Source organism: Rhinolophus sinicus, linkage group LG05, assembly GCF_036562045.2.
Source record: "Rhinolophus sinicus isolate RSC01 linkage group LG05, ASM3656204v1, whole genome shotgun sequence".
Taxonomy (NCBI): Eukaryota; Metazoa; Chordata; class Mammalia; order Chiroptera; family Rhinolophidae; genus Rhinolophus; species Rhinolophus sinicus.
Window position 1 is genome coordinate 156,561,919 of NC_133755.1, and position 21,791 is coordinate 156,583,709.

Here is a 21,791-nt window from a genome sequence, read left to right on the forward strand (position 1 = left end):
GGACAGAATGCAAAGAACGAGTCAAAAGTAGAAAGTAGAGGCAGTGGTAATTGCAGAGTAGACCGAGTATATCACAGAAACTACTGGAATAGTTCATATCACAGGGATAATGTCACAGAGTGGCAAAAAAAGAGCAAAAAGAACGCATAGACCAGTGGTCAGGCATCTACACATTCTACGAAGTGTTCTCCCTAAGTAAGAGTTATTTTCAATGTTAGAGGTATAGTAGACTTGGGGGGGAGGGATGTCATGCAGGGTGTCAGGCAGGGTCTCTGGTCCCGCTCCCCACATAAGAACGCAGGATATGGTGAGGCCAAAAAGGAACACCCACGGAGCCATAGATAGGGGAGTCATACCACTATAGTCTCGCTGGTGGTTGGGTTGGAGACACAGGAAGCAGGAGCCACACTATTCGCAACCTGCCATCCGCTTCTCTGCAATCCACAACCCACACTCCGCTGTGCTAACTGCAATCCGCGCTTGCCAGCTCAGCCACCATCTTCTTGCTAGCCCCCATTTGCTGCTAGCGTAGCCACGGCAGTTACATTAGTGGTCAATGGCTCACTGGTTACAGCTGACCGCCAACTAGCCACAGCTAATGGCCATGCAATCACAGTTGATGGCCATTTACTACTTGAGCCAGCATCTTTCCACGTGAGGCCGAGAGCCTGGAAATTGCACTCCTGGCTATGCCCCCACACTCCACCGCTATGGGGGATCGCCTCACAATCTACATGACAAGTGCCTTCCGCGAGGGGACCTATACAAGGAGCCTGGAGGTGAATGCAATATCCGGGACACAGCCTGGCTCTCTGGACATAGCCAGCGTTTCTCAGGGTACCACCAGTCCTTCTGGGCACAGCCAGAATTCTGGGGCTTCTTAGGGTACCACCAGTCTCCCCGGGTACAGCCAGGGCCTCTCAGGGCACTGCCACTCTCTCTGGGCACAGCCAGACTTCCTGGACACAGCCAGGGACTCTCAGGGCACTGCCACTCTCTCTGGGCACAGCCAGACTTCCTAGCCTTCTTCTTAGCCTTCTTAACCACCAGTCTCCCCAGGCACAGCCAGGTCTCTCAGGGCACTGCCAGTGTTTCTGGGCATAGGCAGTCTTCCTGGGCACAGCCAGAGTTTCTCAGGGGCACCACCAGTCATTCTGGGCACAGCCAAGGTTCTCACATATTCTCGACGGTGGGTGGCTGGTTGAGATACAAAAGCAAACATCCGCCAGTTCCACTATATGGTGGTACGCTCCCAAGCAAATAGTCAAGCGGTCCATTAAATTAGGGATGGAGCCCATTCTCCATAATCCACAGTCATTCGCCAGGGCTGTGTGTTAGCCTCACAATGTGTGCCCTCTCTGCAGGGCAAGGGCTCCAAGTCCTCACCAGTCTGGCGGTGAGGGCCTCAGCAAGCACTTCCCAGCCCACAGGGCCACAAAGACCTTTGCTTTCTCCAGCCTATGATGGTTGGGGAACCATTCATGTCTTCCATTCCAGCTCCCGGGCAGCTGCTCCTCCTGGTCTTCCTGAGACTGAGCTTTCATACGTATAAACTGTTCCATTACCTTTCGGAGAGTTTCAGCCAACACCGGACCCTCCTTGCTGCGCCATGTGTCATGCAGGGTGTCAGGTGGGGTCTCTGGTCCCACTCCCCACATAAGAATGCAGGATATGGTTAGGACAAAAGGAATACCCACGGAGCCATAGATAGTGGAGTCATACCACTATATTCTCGCTGGCGGCTGGGTTGGAGACACAGGAAACAGGATCCACACGACCTGCAACCTGACATCCGCTTCTCTTTCAACCAACCAACCCAACTTGCTAACTGCAACCATGATAACTGCAATCCGCTCCTGCTAGCTCAGCCCTCATCTTCTTGCTAGCCCCCCATTTTCTGCTAGCGTAGCCATGGCAGTTATATTAGTGGCCAATGGCTCACTGGTTACTGCTGACAGCCAACTAGCCACAGCTGATGGCCATCCAATCACAGTTGATGGCCATTTACTACCTGAGCCAGCACCTTTCCATGTGAGCCCGAGAGCCTGGAAACTGCACTCCTGGCTCTGTCCCCACAGTGGGTATTGTTTTGTGAGGGGTGTAATGTCTAACATATTGTTTTGTACACCTGAAATTGAAAAAAAAAAAGCATGCATAAACTAATGTTCCAAGACCTAGTACCTGGAACACAATATGAAGTCAACAGATGCTATCTGAATGGAAGAACAAAGGGTAGAGAGTGAGCATTGAGAGAAACCTGAAGGTCTGGCTTTATAATACAGAGGCTATAATTGAGGAAGTTGTAATAGAGCATTTCATAAAAAAAAAAAAAAAAAAAAAAAAAAAAAAAAAAAAAGGAAAGCCTGGTGAAAGCCTAATAATTGAAAACCAGAGGCTTATTTATTCCCTCCAAACTCACAGGGAAATTTAAAGGTGAGACACAAAAATCGTTATCAAAGAAACTGGATTCTGACATCAGACTCTTCAGAAACTAAAGAGCTACTTCTTCAGGTGCGTTTCCCTAAATCAAAGCCAAATCAAACTATGCTTGAGTTGTATGATAAAATGAAATGTGTGTGTGTGAAAACCACTGAGGAGATAAGGGTTAAAAAGTTGTGATGGGAGTAATTTTACAGTTGAGTTAAGTACTCTTTCTTTACCTTGGGACTTGGTACTGTTTTACTGTTTTTGGTTTTGTTTTTAAATGAATTGAAGCACAGCTGATAGCCCAAAGTGTGAATCAGGGGAAAAACCGTTCCTTAGAATCTGTGAGGAGCTCCTTGTTTATATCTTTCTCAAAGCAGTGGGGGTAGGGTCAGCTGTTGACTTCCAGACAAGAGTTTAACTTTTTGAAGTAAAATATCATTGCCCAAGGGTCACAATACACATAGCAATACCATTGCATAATGCCTAACTTTCTCAAGCAAAAACCTGGCAAATTTGAAATGTTCCGTATTTCAAGAAAAAAGAACATATCATTTTGAGGGTTATGTGATTTGAAACACACACACACACACACACACACACACACACACATTCACCACCACTTTAAAATGACCATCTTTTCCCAATGTTGAACACAGGCAACATATAAACCCTTCTCAAAATTAAATACAAAATGTGGCTTAACCTCCATTTCCTTTCTCTTAATGGTAACCACTTCAGTATAAAAGGAGTCTTAATTTTTCTACTACATTTTAATAGAATATTCAAATTGAATCTGTATGGAGTAGATATACAACAATATATAAAAAGAAAACATAAATGCCTCAGTTTTGATATTTTGATGTGACTTAACATCATTTTGGAGATATAAAACCTGACAAAAAATCTGAAAATTTATTTCCTTAATTTTAAGAATATTTGTACTAAATGATCAGTAACAAATATACTATATTTTAAGTAGCATATGATATATATTTTTTGAAAACAGCATACTGCCCAATGTTGAAAATAGTGCTACTATTAACAGTCATGGCTTTTGTGTTATGGGATTTGGGCCTGTTAAATTACATCACAGCCTTCAGGTGAGGTATTTTGGGGCTATGAATGCTCTGGGCCAGGTCTCCTTTACTATGAACCTGGACTAACTGTCATCTCTTCTAGAACATCTCACAATAACTTTCATTGTGAAGATAAACTTCAATATTACTATCTGATTAGAGAGCAAATTTCCCCCTAATCATTAACATAGGAAAGTAGATGAACTCAAAGTATCTTTAATGTCAAATGGAATTCAGTCATAAACCCCTCAATTCCCATCATTACTGCTCTCTTCAAAGGCCACAGCTGTGTTTACAATGGCCCGAAAACTCTTCACTTTGTTCCCTCTCACACACAAGCACACACAAGGTCACAGAGTAAATAAAGCTAGAGCTAAGATTTGATTGTCATTTATCTGACCCAAACACCCATTCTCTTTCCACGATCCCACACAGCAACACTTCAGAGTAGCCAAAAAAGGAGGCAACATGACCATAATACTTAAAAATAATTCTTGATGAGAAAAACACATATGTAGAAATCATTGTCCTATACTACTGAGATAGCCCTTCAAAGTTTCTTAGTAAACTTGGGAACCTGATAAACACATTTAGCAAACAAAATATATGCTGCAAAAATGAATGTGATCAAGAGATAGCCTACGCCATCACAATATTTTGCAAAGCTATCATTAATAAAGTGGATATTAGCAGGTAAGTTGTTGCCAAATTGCTGGTACTTCCTGAGATGGAATGTGAGTCCTTAGTATACCATCTCCCAAAGAGAGACACTGTTAGGATAGGCTCGGATAATCCATTCTTGTTTACCAAACGCCCATCTTTTAGTACCTAAAGAAAAGTGGGAAAATATCGTCAGCTCGATTAAAATACGCATTGCAAGTAGAATGATATTTTTGAAACAATCCTATATATCATGGTTGATCAAGTAGTTCCAGCTTGATGGGGTGGGGTGACTGGGAACAGGAAGGACAGGCGGGGGACAACTATTTTATTAGGTTGGTGCAAAAGTAACTGTGGTTTAAAAGGTTAAAAATAATTGCAAAAACCGCAATTACTTTTGCACCGACCTAATATATGTAATGGAGGTTACAGCCACTCTAGAAGGGCTCAATATTTGAATTTCAACGATCAACTATAACCCTTAATGAAAAGTCAAAAATCAGCTGCAGCAAAGATTTGAGTCCAATTATGAGCAAGATAATCAGGTGCTAGAGGAGTAAAATCACACCCTCCCCTCAAGAAGTTTAAAAGTTAAAGGTGAATGTACCACAATTTCTTTATCCAATTGTCTGTTGATGGCCATTTTGGTTTTGCCATAAAAAAAGAATGAAATCTTACCATTTGCAACAACATGGATGGACCTAGAGGACATTATGCTAGATGAAATAAGTCAGACTGAGAAAGACAAATACCACACCATCTCACTTACATGTAGAATCTAAAGAACAGAATAAACGAGCAAACAAAACAGAGAGACTCATAGATACAGAGAACTGATTTTCCGGCTAGATCTTATTTTCAGGGAAACACGGTAGTAGATATAAACCCACAGTCTGAATTCTAATTTGAGACCAGCTTAATTTGTGAATTATTTGGTTATAGCCATTATAATTTGTGAAATAAATATTTGATTTTCAGTTTGTTTCCACATGTGACAAAAGGAAATTAAAAATCTATAAACAAACATTTTTCAATGAATGGTGCCTTGGCTTCATAAGGTCTAGGTATCTTATTGTATTACTTGAATGAAGTGCCATCACTTTGCAGTAAGTGGCTGTAAATTGGAAAAATGGCCAAGAAATTTCCTCTTTTATCCATGCCCTTTTGCAATGTGATTTTATAGCTCTTCCCACTGAAAGATCTGCATCATTTATTTGTCTAACCCTTGAATCTACATTGGTCATGTGACTTGCGGTGGTTGATGAGCTATTTGCAAACATGGTGCAAGCAGAGACTTGGAAAGTCTCACTGTGGCTTTCCCTGTTGATGCTCTTGGACTCCTTCAACTAACACGTGGACAAGCCCAAGATTGCTCGAGGAGGAGAGACCTCAAGGACAGAGTGTCCCCAATCATCCCTGCTGTCCCAGGCAAGGCCATCACAAACCAACCAGCCTCAACCAACCCACCAGCTAGTGGCAGAGGCACAAATGAGCCCTGCCAAGATCAACTACGCCTGTACCAAACCAGAAGAACAGCCTAGCTACGTCAAGGTCACATTGTCAGCCACAAAATAAGGGCTAAAGAAATGGTTATGTCTAAAGTCATTAAGGTTTGAGGAGGTTTGTTACACAGTGAAAGTTAACTGATAAGAGTTGCCATAGCCTATTTTACTTGGCTTCAGAGAACAGATAAAATGAAAATATTCTTCATGAAATATTCTTCAGTGAAAATCCTCCTACCACAAATTTTCCAGGTGACAGCTGAATTTTGGTAAGAAGCACTTCAGGAAAAACATACTCCGTTTCAAATGTGCCACTTAGGGAGAACATGTCAAATCTTGTCAAAGCAGTTTCTACTGGCTGTCCACAAGTTGTCAAATCAGTTGTTTTGCATTTCAGCATTGTGCATACCTGTATGGAACAGATGCAGATAAAATGCAATGCCTTACATCTAAGTTACTAGTACTAGAATTGTTGATTCAGTTTATAACCATAGCAAAGCAAGTGTTTTCTCCCTTTGATAAAGGGATTTGGATCATGTTTCTTTAAATTACCTGCTTTATTGGAAATGGCAAATGATTTGAGAACCAACCCCACTTCCTGGGTAACAAATGGATTAAAAGAAAGAAGTCAGTTTAAGTTAGTCTTGAACCATTAGTTAGGCTTGTCAGATGATTAGTTGGCAAAAGAGAATAGAGGTCTTTTGGCAACAGTAGTACTGAAGCTAAAATGATGATTACAATTTGTCCATCTCTTTTTCCCACATCCTTTTCTCTAGGAGAAGGCCGTGGGGCACAGAGTATAAGAAAACACAAAGGCATAGCCAACACTATATTAAAAGTTTACATTTTAAATATTTGTCATTGGAAGAGAATAAAATGACCAGGACATCTGATTACAAGAGAAACTAAGATAAAAGTAGTATCCCTACTCATTGTTGGTTTTAAAAGTTAAAACAAGACTGTTTATATTCAGATGCATCAGCAAAGCTACTTAAGGAAGCCTTATTGAGGTTTACCATAATATGTAAAAATAGTTCATTAGTCAAATAGGAAATCATCATGGTCAGGGAAATATTTTTTTTTTTAAATGGTGCTCAAAGCAAGCATCAGGTTATACTTAACTCCTATTGTAAATATCATATGATTACTCACAATGTGTGTGTGCACACATGCGTGTGTGTGTGTGTGTGTGTGTGTGTGTGTGTGTATGTGTGTGGTATTAGCAATGCATGGAGTCATGCCGAGAAAAAGCACTTGGCTCCTTGCGACAAATATGAAAAGTTAATCCTGGGATGTAATGACACTTAAACGCTTCCTTTCACTTGAGCCGAGCTTACCTGCCAGTACTCCCTTCTCCTTCGGCCGTGAAGTCCTGTAAAAGCTCCTAGCACATACACTTCATTCTCTTCTTTTCTTAACATTCTATAGCTTAAATGACAGCAGAGATCTTTTTGACAGACTGTAAGGTTTCCGGAGTTTTCAAAAAGTTCTGTGAAGTTGAACATATCCTTGCGAATAAATCCCCTGAAAGTATTTTTCTGTACTGGGAATGGTTTGATGGTTGTGGCGTAGGCACTCCAATTCACGGCTATTGGGTAGGCAGAAGAGTTTCGAGGATGGGAATCCACTTCTGAAAGGAGGATCTTTCCCAATCCTGTTTCCACATCGTAATGGTACACTTTGGGAGAGTGTGGTGCGTAAATACCACTGCCTGTGAGTGGAAAACAAGTCTTAAAAAACAAAACCAACACTGCCAGTTTCCCCATCAGAATTGAGCAAGTGGTCATGTCACCATAGTTACAATGAGAGCACACAGGCTTCAAGTTACACTGAACACCTAAGTATTTCTCCTAGTCTCGTTTGGATGAAATTAAAAGATGTTTGATGGTCTCATGCCAAATAACTTTGAATATAATAATCTATTAGCATTATGGAAAACTAAACCAAATATAAAATCTGTGCACTTGGCAGTTCCTGAAAAGTAGGGAAAGATAATGCAAAATTCTATCCTGTTCCCCATTGTCATGGTTTTCAAATGTGCTCCAAAATTGTTCAAAACACCTTTTTCCACTGGGTAGATCTACTTCCCTTCCCTCTGAGTGCAGGCTGGACTTTGTGACTCACTTTTAATGAACAGAACATGCTAGAAGTAATAGTGTGTGACTAGTCATAAAGGGCATTGCAGCTCTCCCTCTCCCCTCCCCGTCCCTCCCCTCCCCTCCTCTCTCCTCCACTCCCCTCCTCTTCCATTCCTCTCTCACGACTTGTTCTGGAGATAGTCAGCTGCCATGTCATGAAGAATACATCACACAGCCCTATGGAGAGGCCCAAGTGGCAAGAAATGATCACAACAATGCCAACAATCACTGAGGAACTAAGGGATCCTGCTAATAAACATGTGAGGCAGCTCTTCTGGAAGCAATCTGCTTGCCCATCATGACTCCATATGACTGCTGGTCCAGTGAACAGCGTAATGTACTCTGAAGCGATAGTCTGAGCCAGGACCACCCAGCAAAGCCAGTCCCAAATTCTTGACCAACAGAAAATGTGAGATAATAAATGTTTATTGTTTTAAGCCACTTTTACTTTTCACTTTTAGGGTAATTTTTTACAAAACTACATGTTAATAATACATTCATTTGCCTTTTGCCAATGTTCGCGCAAATCTTGTTTCGTTTCTTGCTTTGCCATTTACTAGCTGGCAAGTTACTTGCATTCGCTGTGCCTCAGTTTTCCAAACTATAAAAGTGGGGTGATAAGACTCATCTAACAGAGTTGTGAGGATAAATGAAATAACACTCCTAAAGGTCTTAATACCATCATAGCTGTTAGTCAGTCACTAGCCTTTCTTTTTTTTGTGAAAGCATGACAAAGCAGTGATTAGTGTCAACAGAGAAGCAAAAAATTAGGACAGGTCATACCTGAGGCATTAGTTTCTCTGCATTTAGAAACATAATCTGTGAACCTCATCTGATCATGAATTACCTGCCATATTTAGGTGGACATGATGTATATTGGCCGCGAGAAGATTAACTCCCATGCCCATAGCCCAGGCTGAGTGGAATTCAATAGCTGTCAAAAGAGGCAAAACATTCATCCAAGCTGTGGGAAACAGTATGGTGTCCACATGGAAATCCTTCACCAGGGTCACAGCAGGATCATGGAAGAGTATATCAAAGCACGTGAACATGCCAAACCTTCCAAAGGGGGTGTCGAAAGTCACCAACTCTGGCTTTTCAGGGACATCAAACTGAGGCTCAGAGTAGAGGTGGTACTAAAACAAATGCAAAAGATAAAACCAGAAAAGGCTTGTTTATTGAAGAAGTAACTTGTAGAAACCCTCCAAGGTTAGTAACAGATTTGGCTATGGTCAACAGCAGCAAATCTACAGGAAGTGAATGACTCCGGTGATTGCAAGTAAAATTCCAAGGAAAACATGGAAAAAAAATCATTTATATTCTCCCTCTCCCTCCCTCCCTCTCCCTCCTTCCCTCCTTTTCTCTCCTTCTATCTCTGTCCTTACTCCCCTAATCCCCACTTCTCAATTAGGAGCCAAATACCTTCCTACAAATTCCAAAAGACCAAAGAGCTTTTGTGAAAGCTGAAGAAGCTTTTTTATGTTTCCAGGATTCAAAGAACAATGTGTGTTAATCTACTTTGAATCCCTGATGTCTAGAAATATAATAGATGCACAATAAATATGTTAAGTGGATGAGGGATGCCACTTCCATTTTTACAATATCCTATCCAAAATAATTCCGGAGACTCTTATCCAGCTTTCAAAATTGCTGTTGAAAATGAATATTGTACTTAATTTTCCCTGATTCCTTCCAAGTAAACTTGAAAAACTAACCAAATGTGTCAACAGTTTAAGACAATTGTCTGCAAAGTAGGGAACAACAAGTGTTGGGAAAAAGACTATTAAAATTTATCTTTACATTTATTTTCTATCTAAAACATAAAAGAGAAATGGATCCTTACTAGTAGTTTAAGAATCGGATGACAAAGGTTCTCTTACTAGGTCCATATGTTAGAGCTCATGGGTCATGAATGGTCTTTGAGGGGAGAGTGAGAGCCCTGAAATTTAGAGTAACTACAGGTTTCCCCACCAGCTTGTCACATTCAGTGCCCAGCGCCATCCTGCAGTTCACTAGGTCCTGGTTAAGTTGCTTGACCAAGGATGTTATCAGCTTAACTAAATTAGCACTTACAAAATGGGAAAATAGCTTAAAGCCATTCTTGCAAAGAAAGCATGTTAAAAAAGGATACTAATAATGCAAAGTTTAGAAAACAATAAAATGGAAGCACGAACATTTTTATTCCTAGTATGAGACACAGATTTAAAGAGAACATGAAAATTTAATTATGTATGAAAAGAAGTTGTCAAAATGTACCAAGTTATAAAGAAAAGTTTAAAAGTTATGTTTTACTTATGAATGCAAAACTAAATATACATTTATTGAGGAGTCAAGTCAATTTTTTTTCCAACAGGGGTATATGATCAAAAACATTGGAAAACCATTGGGTTAATGTCATTCTTCTTGACTGATATTTATATTTTAACTGGAACTTCTGGCAGATAATTTCTCCACTCAAAAGACTGTGAGGCTATAATTTTAAGATGCTTAGGAAAAAAAAAGCGGGGAGGAAGAGAGACAGTCACACGGACAGGCATATAACATATCCACTTAAAAATCCTGGCTCTCTCCCTGCTCACTTGGTATAAAATTATGGCTTATGGTCATTTTGCTCTTTCAATTCAGAGTTTAAAGTAAAAATGTTATGATCTGACCTTAAATCTATAGGAGGGTAATTAAATTAACTGGTGTAGAAAATAAAGAGAAAGATCATTTTTGTGGTCTGATAGAAAACAGGGAAATTAACTTCTGTGAAACTGATTCATACCATTTGGGAACATTCTGTATCATTTCAATATTAAGCGGTATCTAGATTATAGTCACCTTAGTAACTTTTGTATCAATATTAAAATTACTTGTTTTACATATACAAAAAAATAATCTCAATCTTAGACTATTGCAACATCTTAATAGATCTTTGCCTACAATTTTTTTTTAGATTTGTTTTTTCTTAAATGTCATTTTCTTTATTGCTCACTTAAAAAAAAATTTAGTAACACTGTAGTATATAGGAATGCAGCTCAAACTCCTAAGCCCAGCAGTAAGCACTCTCCTAACAGCACCATTGTACATCCCACCCCCTCTTACCTTATGATACCGCGCCACCAGTTTTCCCTTTTCATTATATACCACGTTGGTATTGTATTGATAATAGCCATTAGCAGGACATGTGGAGTCACTGGAATTACATGGCTTTTTGTCCCCAATATTTGCCAAGACATAGATAGAGTTGTTCTTGGCCAGGCAGCTGAGTCTTGCTTGTATTGGTGTGCGACCAAATCTAAATCCAATTTTAATTAAGACATTTCAATAAGTCAAATGGAGAAAGACAAATAATGTATGATATCACTTATATGTGGAATCTAAAAAAAACAGACTCATAGAGACACAGAGCAGAATGGTGGTTACCAGGGGCTAGGAAGTGGGGGAATTGGGAATGGTTGTTTAAAGGTACATTAGATAAATAAGTTCTGGAGATCCAATGCGCATCAGAGGAATTAATCAACAATACTGTATTCAAATAAACTTCAAAGTTTCCCCTCTAAATATCGCTCCGTATCTCAGTTCCCTCTTACAAGAAAACTCCTAGGAAGAGCTGTCTATTTTGCTGTTCCCAGCTTCTCCTCTCTTTTAAAGCTCTCAAATCAGCTTTCATTTCTATCATCCCACCCAACAACTCTTACTGCCAATGATGAGCCACATCTGACTTGATCTCATCCTACTTACCCGTAGCAGCTGACACGGTTAATTACATCCTCTTCTGGAAACACTCCACCTTGCTCATTGGACCCCACTCTCTCATTCTCCTACTTACTGGCTCCTCTTCTCCTTCTCCTTTGCTGGTTCCTCCTCAACTCCCCTGAATCTAAACACTGGAATGTCCCAGTTCTCAAGCCTTAGATCCCTTCTTTTCTTTAACTCTCTCCATGGGCCAACCCATCATAGTGTTAAAACCCTCTATATGTCGACTCCTGATTTTTTATCTCCAGCCCTGACCGTGTCCTTTCATGCCAGACTTGTATATGCAACTGCCAGGTTGACATCTCCACTTGGAGGTTTTAAGGGTAGCTCAAACTTAAGATGCACAGAACTGACTTCCTAGTTTCCATCCCAGACATACTATTCCTTCAGTGCTCCCTATGAGTGGCAATTCCATGTCTCTAGTTGCTCATGCGAAAAACTTGGGAATCACTATACTGTGTAATGAGGCAAGTCCATTTTCTGTCAAACTGTGTTCCTTCTACTGTAGGGCCATAAAAGAGGCATTTCCTAACCTTACGGAAGAACCTGTCCCCAAATCGTCACTAGTTTCCATAGCTACTGTGATCTTTGACTCATCCATAAATTTGCAACACACATTGTTTTAAATAATAGGAAATCCAGAACTCAATCCTACTGTGAGATAAAAGAACAAATGGGTTGTTGCAATTCTCAAAACTTCTATGCAGAAAGACTACCTAGCTATTTGGCCTCTTTTTTGCATGCAAGAAAATTGCTCAAAAACACCATGGAGAGCATCGGCTAACAGGAAACACAGGCCTTTTCCTAATAGCCCTTATATAAACGTCAGAAGAATGAGGAGTGCCTTAAAATGTGTGGTATCCATAAGCTTCCAGCAAAAATATGACAGAGGAATGTTTAATAAATTTAATTTGAGGTGAAAGAGTGAGGGGAAGTGTGAGAGGGATAAGAGAGAGTGAGAGGATTTGAAAGATGAAAAAGAATAAGTGTGACAGAGTGAGACACCTTTTCTTGTAAGTTTTGAAATGTACACTCTGTACCTCGATAATCTAGACAAGTCTTTTTAGGCAGTATGATTTATATATTAAATATACACATATCTATTAAATATTCTATAGTAGGAAATTTGTATATTACATTTTTCTGCAGGAAAGGTATCTTTGAGCTTAGGAAAATGCAAAGTTTCAAAGCATAAGATCTTAGGGTTTACTGAAAAGTACAGAGTAAGGTCTTCCTACCTGGGAAGCAGATTCTGGAACAGAGACTCTATGAAACTAAAATGTGGTACCTTCAATAGAGACCTTGGAATATTTGCCAAATACAACCCACTATCCACTTCAGAAATTAATTTACTACTTGTATCCATGAAATCCTCTTCTCCTTAGTTTCTAATCCTAATAATAAATACCTTGTTTACATATTTTCTCCAAATGTAATAAAGACATTAAACCAAAGGATCATTTAGTAATATCTAAGTACAATTTCTTAAATCTAACAAATGACAAGATAAGTATGATAATAACATACACCACGTATATACTCATTCAGGAGTTATCATTTTGCTGTGGTGAATGTGCACCTTTTAAAGAATTATAACACTTTTGTACAAACAACTATGATAGTTAAAATACCTGTGGGGGTCTTCACATGGAATCCAGGTCGTCTGAGGGTCCGGGATGTCCTCCAGATAAGGGAAAATGGTTTCCCTTGTAAATTTCCATCCATAAAGTGCATCTTCTGGAGTCACAATGATTTGAGCATCCTGTTCAGAATAAGTCAAATCAAAATTACTTCTCCACATGTAATAGAGACACTCCAATACTCCAATCTTCCACAAGCTCTCATGTCTCTCCCTTAAATTATGATTAGAAATAAAATACCTGCTCAGCTGCCTGCTTGATGGCTCTTTCTAGAATATCTAGATTCTTGTTCATAAGGAGCAAGGCATCATCCTGAGAAACAGGTGTCTCTGTTTTATTTGGCAATATGACTGCATGTTCATATACTGCAGCTATAAATGTATCCAGGGCACTGACATGCAGGGTCATCAGGCCAAAAACTGCCACAGAGGTTTGAAAGGAGAAAGTGCTCATGGCCAAGGTCGAGAGATTTCTGAAAGTAAAAGTAACATGTATGTAGCATTTATAAAGAGCAGGACATTTATATAACATGACTACCAGCTCTGGGGCTCGTATTTTCTAATCTTATGAATATTATGCCTGACCACTTTTGAGGGGAAAAAAATATTGCAGTTCAATGAATACAATCAAAAAGTGTGACAAGAATTGTACATGTACTATTGATAAGATTTGATGTCAAATTTCAAAAATGAAAATTCATAGGTAGTATAATCATACCCTTTTATTAATAGACAATAGTAACTAAAGTAACTCTCATGTGAAAAATGAAATAACAACATACCTGTTCTATCTCCTTCACAAGGTTATTCTGAGCGTCAACGATACATGAAGATTTCCTGTAAGGTACGACGGGATGACACTATTTAACAAAAATGAGTCACAGTTTAGTAATATAATGATTCTGACTGCTTAGCATGATTTAATTGTTAAGACCACAGAATACTATTGTTTAATTAATCAAATGTAGTCTATTTGGGGTACAATGCTAGAGAACCACTTGGGATGAAATGGGAGACAGAGTACCTGGATCACGCCCAGCAGAGGCCCATCAACCATGCGGTGGAAACACAACAAAGACACGAGACATGCAGGACGGCAGGAGCTGCTTCCGGCTCTGCCACAGCCTGAAGGACTTCCTGGTCTGGCTTCGCTCCCAGAAATGAAACGGCAATATATGAGCTGAGAAGTGAAAACAGCCTGGAGAATTACTGACAGCATTTCCTCATAGGCACTTAAAAGATGACACATCAAAATGAAGCAAGAAAAACAGAAAAAAGCGGACCTTTGGAAAAACAAACAAACAAAAAACAACATTCTCTTGGTACTGTATAAAAGAAAAAAAGAAAGAAAAATATGATACTGTATCCAAAAAAGTACATAGTGGAAGAAAAAAACCAATGTTTCTGTCCTTGTCCCCATTGGAGGCTTGCATATGCCTTCAGCAAGACTGTTTGAATCGGTGTTTGGAAGGAAATGTCTGCTTGAGAAGAACCAGACTGAACTTGAGCCATATTTTGGTGGTCCCATCCAGGTGAGGGGCTCCTCCAGCTCAGGGCTTGCAGCCAATACAACTAAAACCAAGAGAAAATCTGAGAGTAATGGTATGTCATGTCCTGGTGTTCCCTGAATGACCTACTGGATGGAAAGGGTTGTGTCACAGGAAGTTGACAGTAGCCCCCAGTCTTTGACTTTACAGCAACAGCAATTTCATGTGTTTTAAACTACCCTTCTGCTTTTTGCCCTCAGAAGTTTAGGACTGTGGGAGGCTGAGCTACAAAAGACCCTTTGAATTGTTAGCACGCTCACGTACTTGGGGGGGGGGCACTTCTTCAAAGTGGGGGGCCCACTTCTTCAAAAGCAAAACGGTAACAAGTTCTCTTGTTGATGATTTCACTTGCAGATCATTAACTTTAGTTCTGGTCTAACTCTGCCAAAAGTTCATTGTATTCACCAACAGTAAATTTTGAAAATTCTCTTGATTGTTGCTATAGACTGAATGTTTGCGTTCCTCCAAAAACTAATTTGTTGAAACCCAATTCCCAGTGTGTCGGTATTAGGAGGTATTAGGTTGGGCCGTTGAAAGGTGATCAGTTCATGAGAGTGGAGCCCTCAAGAAGGGGATTCCTGCCCTTATGTATATTAAAAACAAAAACAAAAACAAAAACAAAAAAACAGCCCAGAGAGCTCTCTTGACCTTTTTACCATGTGAGGACACGGTGAGAAGATGGCTATCTATGAGCCATGAAGTGAGTCCTCACCAGACAATGATTCACCTGGCACCTTGATCTTGGACTTCCCAGCCTCCAGAACCATGAGAAATAAATTCCTGTTGTATATAAGACACCCAGTCAATAGTATTTCATTATAGCAGACCAAACGGACAATCTAGTTGGATTCCAAGCTTTTGAAAAAGTAAGGACGACTGCCTTCTTTTCAGGACAGATGAAATAACTCCGAAGGAGCTGGATCAAGGTCACTTGTTTATTTAGGTAGGCAGTTGTAGAAACATGCATTTGAAAGGGTATGATACAAAAATAAAGCTGAAATCTCAGGTACTACAGAGGGAAAAGAATAACAAAATTCACGAAAAGTATAAAAGTGCCAAGCTGTGGTACATTTATTGTTTTGTCGAGTGATATGAGGGTATTGACAAAGCAAAGTCCAAACCTAAATAAAGGCTTACAGAGTTTGTTAGAGTCAGAGTTGAGGGCCAGGCCCAGAAGCAAAATCACAAAGAATTAAGAAAATGCTCCAAGGAGTCGCGGTTTTGTAGTTCACTTTATATATTAAAATCAAAGGGCTAGATGGAATGAAAGTTACACGAAATCCATTGGTGGTAGACTAAGGAGGCAGGAGAAAGCAAAGTGGGGAAATATGTAGGATTGGATAAAAAGTACAAATGAAGAAATGCATACTTTTTTTTCACATTGGTGGGTGCAGGATAGTTAATATTTAACATACACAGTTTACAGAGGTATGCAGGTAAAGGATAACAATGATGAATGAAGGGGTGCTCTTGGTCCAGTACCAGGTGTTTTTCTCTCTGGGGGTCTGCAGAAGAGATCATTCTGACATTTGAAGTATGTTATCCTAGATGCACAAAAGGGATGGACAGGGCTTTTTCAAGGTAAAGATTAATCTATCACATAGGCCTTAGGACATGACTTCCCATTATAACATGTTCAGTTAGGAATTTTTATGATCAGAACATCCCTGTGGTTACTTTCAGTTACTGAGCTCGTCAGGCCCACCAGGTAGCCACCTGAGTATGTCAGTCTGCCAGGTAGCCCATTTTTCGTTCCCAAGAGCATCACAATAATTCACCAATAATTCACCTTATTATTTTCAATGAGCAAGGATGTAAAACAACAACAAAAACCACCACAAGACATGTTTGAGGTCTAAGATAGATACCTACGTACCCGTCTGTCTAGGTGAAGACTTCCTCTCCCCTGGATTCTATCTGCTTTCTTCTTTCCAAGGCCTGTGGCTCCTCCAGTCACCCGAATTCCTGTTTTGGTTTATTTTCTGTGTGAACAGCAGCTGGCCAGAGGATTTTCCCTCTTAGGCATCAGGAGAAGGAGAATTTGTTTTATCCTAGCCTGGCAACTCTGATTTCTGGGGTTTTCTTCCCAGCAGTCATAGAGGCTAGGTAACACAGGCCAGGTGGAATTACGTGATTTCGACTGAACAACGTCCAAATAGCCAGGAGAAGTAACAGAGCATGGCAAGTGGCCATTTTCTAGCCCTCAAAGCCTAAGGTGACTCTTAAGTTCACATAATATTCTTTCTCTTAAGCACATTATTCTTCTACAGTGACACAAATCCACTCTGGAACTTTCCTCCAGGTGGAGATCACTAAATTCTGTATGGTCCTGCATCTAACTACTGTCAACTTACATAGCAGGCATTTTTTCTTACTGTAGTTATGAGAGTCGTGATGGTATCAGGTATGGTTAAAGACATGGGCCCTGAAGCCCGAATGCCTGGGTTTGAACCACTTCCTCGCTGGGTGACTATGAGTAAGTTATGTGTCCTCTCAGTGCCATAGTTTCCCTCATCTGCAAAATGGTGAAATGCGTTGAGTAAGTTTTGCTTTTACTATTATTGCTTCATGCCCACAAGACTGATGCAATACCCAGTGCAGCTTCAACCCAGGTCTATGGTGCTATGCCCACCTGTTCTTGGCTACAAATTTGTTAAATGGATGTCAGCTGGTCCACATTCTCTATTTTTTCATTGTTCTGTCTCTGTCCATAAAGTCTTTCATGTTTCCTCTCTTCTATGCCAACCTGCCCTGAAAGTTTTATCCTGAAACGATTAACGTGAAGTCCATTTCTATGAGCTAAACATGATGGATTTCCCTCCAACGGTACCATAGATTCATAGCTCTCTGATCAATAGCTCTCGCTCCTTACTTCATGCATCATTCTATTTTTTTAAAAAGACACATATACAAACTTACTGAGAAACTGTATTACTCATACATTGCTTTTGGGAATGTGAAATGGCACAGCCGCTTTGGAAAACAAGTTGGGCAGTTTCTGAAAAAACTAATCCTTGCCCCACCTCCTTCTGGGTTGGAGCAGGATAGCAGGGAAGTGGGGCAGGATCCCAGCGCCTCCTACATATTCTTGTTCCCTGTTCTGAAAGAGGACAACAGGACAGCATTTGTGGAGAATTTAGAGGCCCCAGTACAGGAAGAATTTCTTCATGACGTTACTTCGGTTTCTTAAAGACTGCGCCATTAACCAATGTGACTATATGCAAAGACAAAGAAGAAAAGCAGAAGTCTTGCGTTTGTCTGCTTTGAGCTCCCAGAATCAGAACCATATGCCTGTCATACCTCTGCTAAGTAAAATTCATTTATGTGGAATATCAATTAATGTACACCATCTATTTGGGAGTTCTCCATCTTCTGAATCAACTACCCAACGTCTTGAGAGCTACGTTAAGACAAATTCACCAGCTATAGGAATGAAGAAGTTATGGGTACATCTAACTTTACCATGCGGTTTTTTCCAATTAATATTGCTGCTTTGCCTCAAGACATAGATTTTTCTTCTTTCAGAAGATGCAGTGGCATGCATATCATCCAACGCTGCAGCTTCCTGACCATGAGACAACAGTGCCACTTCCTAATCCACATCCCTGTCCTCTCACTATTCATGTTGCACATCTAGAGGCTGGACCTAATTCTGAGGAATGGATTCACCAATAACCAAATGACTCTGATCTTTACCAGCTAAGCAAACAAGAGGTAAAAGCAAACCAGTAATAGTGACAGAACAGAAAACAATAGAGGAAATGTATTTAGCCCCAAATTCTGAAAGTGTAAGAAAAGACATTAATATTATGTTCAAATAACATATTTATCTACACTGGTTTTAACTCTCTTAAAGGGAAAAAAAAAAAACACCATCAGAATTCATCCGACTGATTCCATGGCTTCATGCTTGAAATATATAATAATATGACTTAACTGATTTGATATTCAAATTTGTCTTGAATGACAAAAACTTAAAAATGATAATAATGTATTATTTTTCATATTTGTCATGCTTTTTTGACCCCGTGTCAACAAGAAAACATGCTTTAAGCTGTTTATTTTAGTACTGATGACACATTTGCACTAAACTGTAAATCAAAAGTTATATTGAACCCCATGCTTTCCTAGATTGTCACCTATAAACCTCAACTACAAATATGGTGGGATTAGAATAGGCTGTGGATTTTCTGAAAGAAATCACTACAAATATTTCAGATTTGTGAGTTGTTCGTAATAAAGAATGACAAAGCAGGCTTTAGTTTTCTTTAATGCTTTAAACAACATTTTCTTTGTCTCTGAATATGTTGTTTCTGAGTCTTACTCTCCTGTGGGCTTATTTCATACACAGAAATGACATTGATACAAAAGGAAAGATAACTAACATAGGACTAGTCTTTGGGTCATTCCTTTTTGATATGATTGCATTTAAACAGAGATATCTGCTTTACTTTTCACTTACTAATTGTATTTAATGAAAATTAGTTTGAAAATTATGTCAGTATTTATTATCCACCAGCTTTTAGTAGTAGTAGTAGTAGTAGTATTTATAGTAGGAGTAGTATTTATTTATTATTGGCCAGCTAGGTTTGAGAAGGTATATTTAATGTATTTAAATCTTCATAACTTAACAAACAAGTAAATAGAATATTTCATTAATGTATGATTTACTATTTCTTGTCCAAATCAAATTTCCTATGTAAAATAAATGGGTTATTTGGGAGGGAAACTAATCATGCAACTACCATACAATCCAGCAGTTGTATTATTCCCAGGCATTTATCCCAAAGAAATGAAGACATATTCACACAAAAACCCGTACGTTAATGTTCATAACAGCTTTGCTTTTAATAACCATAAACGGAAAATAATTCACATGTCTTTCAATGAATGGCTAAGCAAGCTGTCTATACCGATTCCATGGAATACTACTCACCAATATAAAGAAATGAACTGTTGACACATGTGACAATGTGGATGGATCTTAAGAGCATTGTGCTGAATGACAAAAGACCAATCCCGAAAGCTAACATACCATATGATTCTATTTATACAACATTCCTGAAATGACAAAATTGTAGAAATGGAGAAAAGATTCGTGGTTTCCAGAGATTAAGGAGGGCGTGAGGGTGAGAGAGAACTTGACATGGCTATAAAAGGGCAACGTGAAGGATGGGAATGTTTTGTGTCTTGACTCTATAAACAGTAAATCCTGGCTGATATTGTACTATTGTGTTGTGAGATGTTACCACCAGGAGAAATGGGGGAAAGAGTATATGTGACCTCTGCATATTAATTCTTACAACTCCATGTGAATCAATTATCTCAAAGTTTAACTTAACAACAATTGATTTTTTTCTTTGCCCTTTCTATTTTTCCTTTGAGTTAATTTGTATACATATAGGTTGCAATATAAACTTAATGTAAAAAATACACTTTCTTATTACAATATTGTACATTCCACTACATACGTAAAATAGTCTCCTTTAACAAAAGGAGTGAGGATGTGAGTGGAGATGTGACATCTTTTAAGCTGAGCACCTTTTAAGCTGGGCACCTTTGTTATATTTAGAATATAAATATAAAAAAATATGAAACATTAAAAAAAAACACCCCCCCAGATTTCCTTTGATAGTTTTAGCCTAACTTTTGGTTTCATTGTTCAAAGTTCCTCTATCCTTTCTCATATTTTTAACTTTTTTTGTCATTTATTTTAATAATACTTGCAAAATCATAAAATGAGGAAGGTACAAAGTTAGTTTCCTATCAAGCATCATTAAAATACACCGCTATCCACCGCAGCGTGTATTGAAAGCAGCGTGTTGGGAACGGGAACAAAAAGTTCTCTCACCAGAAAGCTTGGAATCTGTGTTCACCTTGAACTCTCAACAGTCAACAGCGCCGGTAACGGTAATAGGCGGGCAGTCCTGAGCCACACACCCAGACGCTGGTACCGGAGGTGAAAGCCCGACTGCCACGCCCGGCTGGAAGCTGCCGGCCAGCCCTGCGGTGTTTTAATAGCGGCCCCGCGCGGCAGCGGTGGGAACTGCAGGCGCTCAGCGTATCTTGGGTCACCGGCCCAGGAGCGGGGCCGCACAAGAGCCGGCACCCACGGAAGAAAAGTAGGGAAGTGGGACCAGGTGATTTAAGCACTTAAGAGGTGTTTGGGCAATACGAGCCTGGATCTGTTCTGCACGTAACACGAATTCAGCGGGCCGGGGTCATACTCCTTCCTGGCGTCGCTCTGGGAAGCAGGGGAGGGGTGAGAGACCACTTGAGCTCCCAGAGCACTAGACAACCCATCGGATGTCTCATGACAAAGGGACTTGTGGGGAGAAGGAGAATGAAGAGTTCATGGGGTTTGTGAATGTTCAGTTTTGGCAATGAATGCCAGTCTTCCAAAATGGTTGTACTTCCTGTTGCTCTTCGTCATCCCCAACCTTGGTTCTGTCATCCTTTATTTTTTATTTTTTTTCCTCTTCGAGTGAAAGGGCACCACATCATGGTTTAATCTGCCCCTTCAGAATCTGTTTTGCTCCTAATCTTCCCCATCTCACTAAGAGGCACTGCCATCCACCCATACCTTCATGCCAAAACCTAGGAGTCACCCTAAATTCTTCTCCCCTTCGCCCTCCACACCAGCAAGTCCTGTTTGTTCCACTTCCAAACACACCCTTTGCTCTCCATCTCCACCACCACCTCCCTGATCCAAACCACTGTCTCTCTCAAAGCTTCCAAAAATCTCCCTCCAACCCTGCTAAATCACATCCCCATACATATCCACATGAAGACACAATGACCTTCCTGAAATATCAATCAAAGTCTGGCGTCCCTCCACCTCCCCAACCTTCTCTGCTTACTAGACTCCAGGCATGTGGTCCACTGTGTCATTTTTGACCATGTCAGGCCCTTTTGTCTGCTCTCACCTCAGAATGGCTGCCTCACTCTCACATTTCAGATCTTAGTTCAAAAGTCCCACCTCCATGGAGAAGCTTTGTCTTTGTCTAAATTAAGACCCCACACTTAACCGACCCCAGACAGTTCCTCTCTCACTTCACCAT

The 21,791-nt window shown here is 40.0% G+C and overlaps 1 protein-coding gene and 1 pseudogene across 2 annotated transcripts; one reads left to right on the forward strand and one right to left on the reverse strand.

Annotated features, from left to right (window-relative positions):
- Positions 1–3,877: 3,877 nt before the first annotated feature.
- Positions 3,878–14,345, reverse strand: VNN2 (vanin 2). 2 transcript variants are annotated; one of them, XM_019732745.2, is made up of 9 exons: positions 14,208–14,345; positions 13,966–14,020; positions 13,425–13,656; positions 13,176–13,306; positions 10,891–11,083; positions 8,651–8,939; positions 7,003–7,376; positions 5,904–6,074; positions 3,878–4,331 (listed from the first exon to the last, which is right to left on the reverse strand). In XM_019732745.2, the coding sequence occupies exons 3-9, from the start codon at positions 13,635–13,637 to the stop codon at positions 4,143–4,145; spliced, it is 1,560 nt and encodes a 519-aa protein (XP_019588304.1). In that variant the 5' UTR covers positions 13,638–13,656; positions 13,966–14,020; positions 14,208–14,345; the 3' UTR covers positions 3,878–4,142. The 2 variants fall into 2 exon arrangements, with proteins under 2 accessions (XP_019588304.1, XP_019588305.1); XM_019732746.2 differs by having other exon boundaries at positions 13,966–14,043; positions 14,208–14,343.
- A 3,260-nt stretch (positions 14,346–17,605) lies between these two features.
- LOC109447964 (splicing regulator RBM11) lies at positions 17,606–18,535 on the forward strand (annotated as a pseudogene).
- Positions 18,536–21,791: the final 3,256 nt, after the last annotated feature.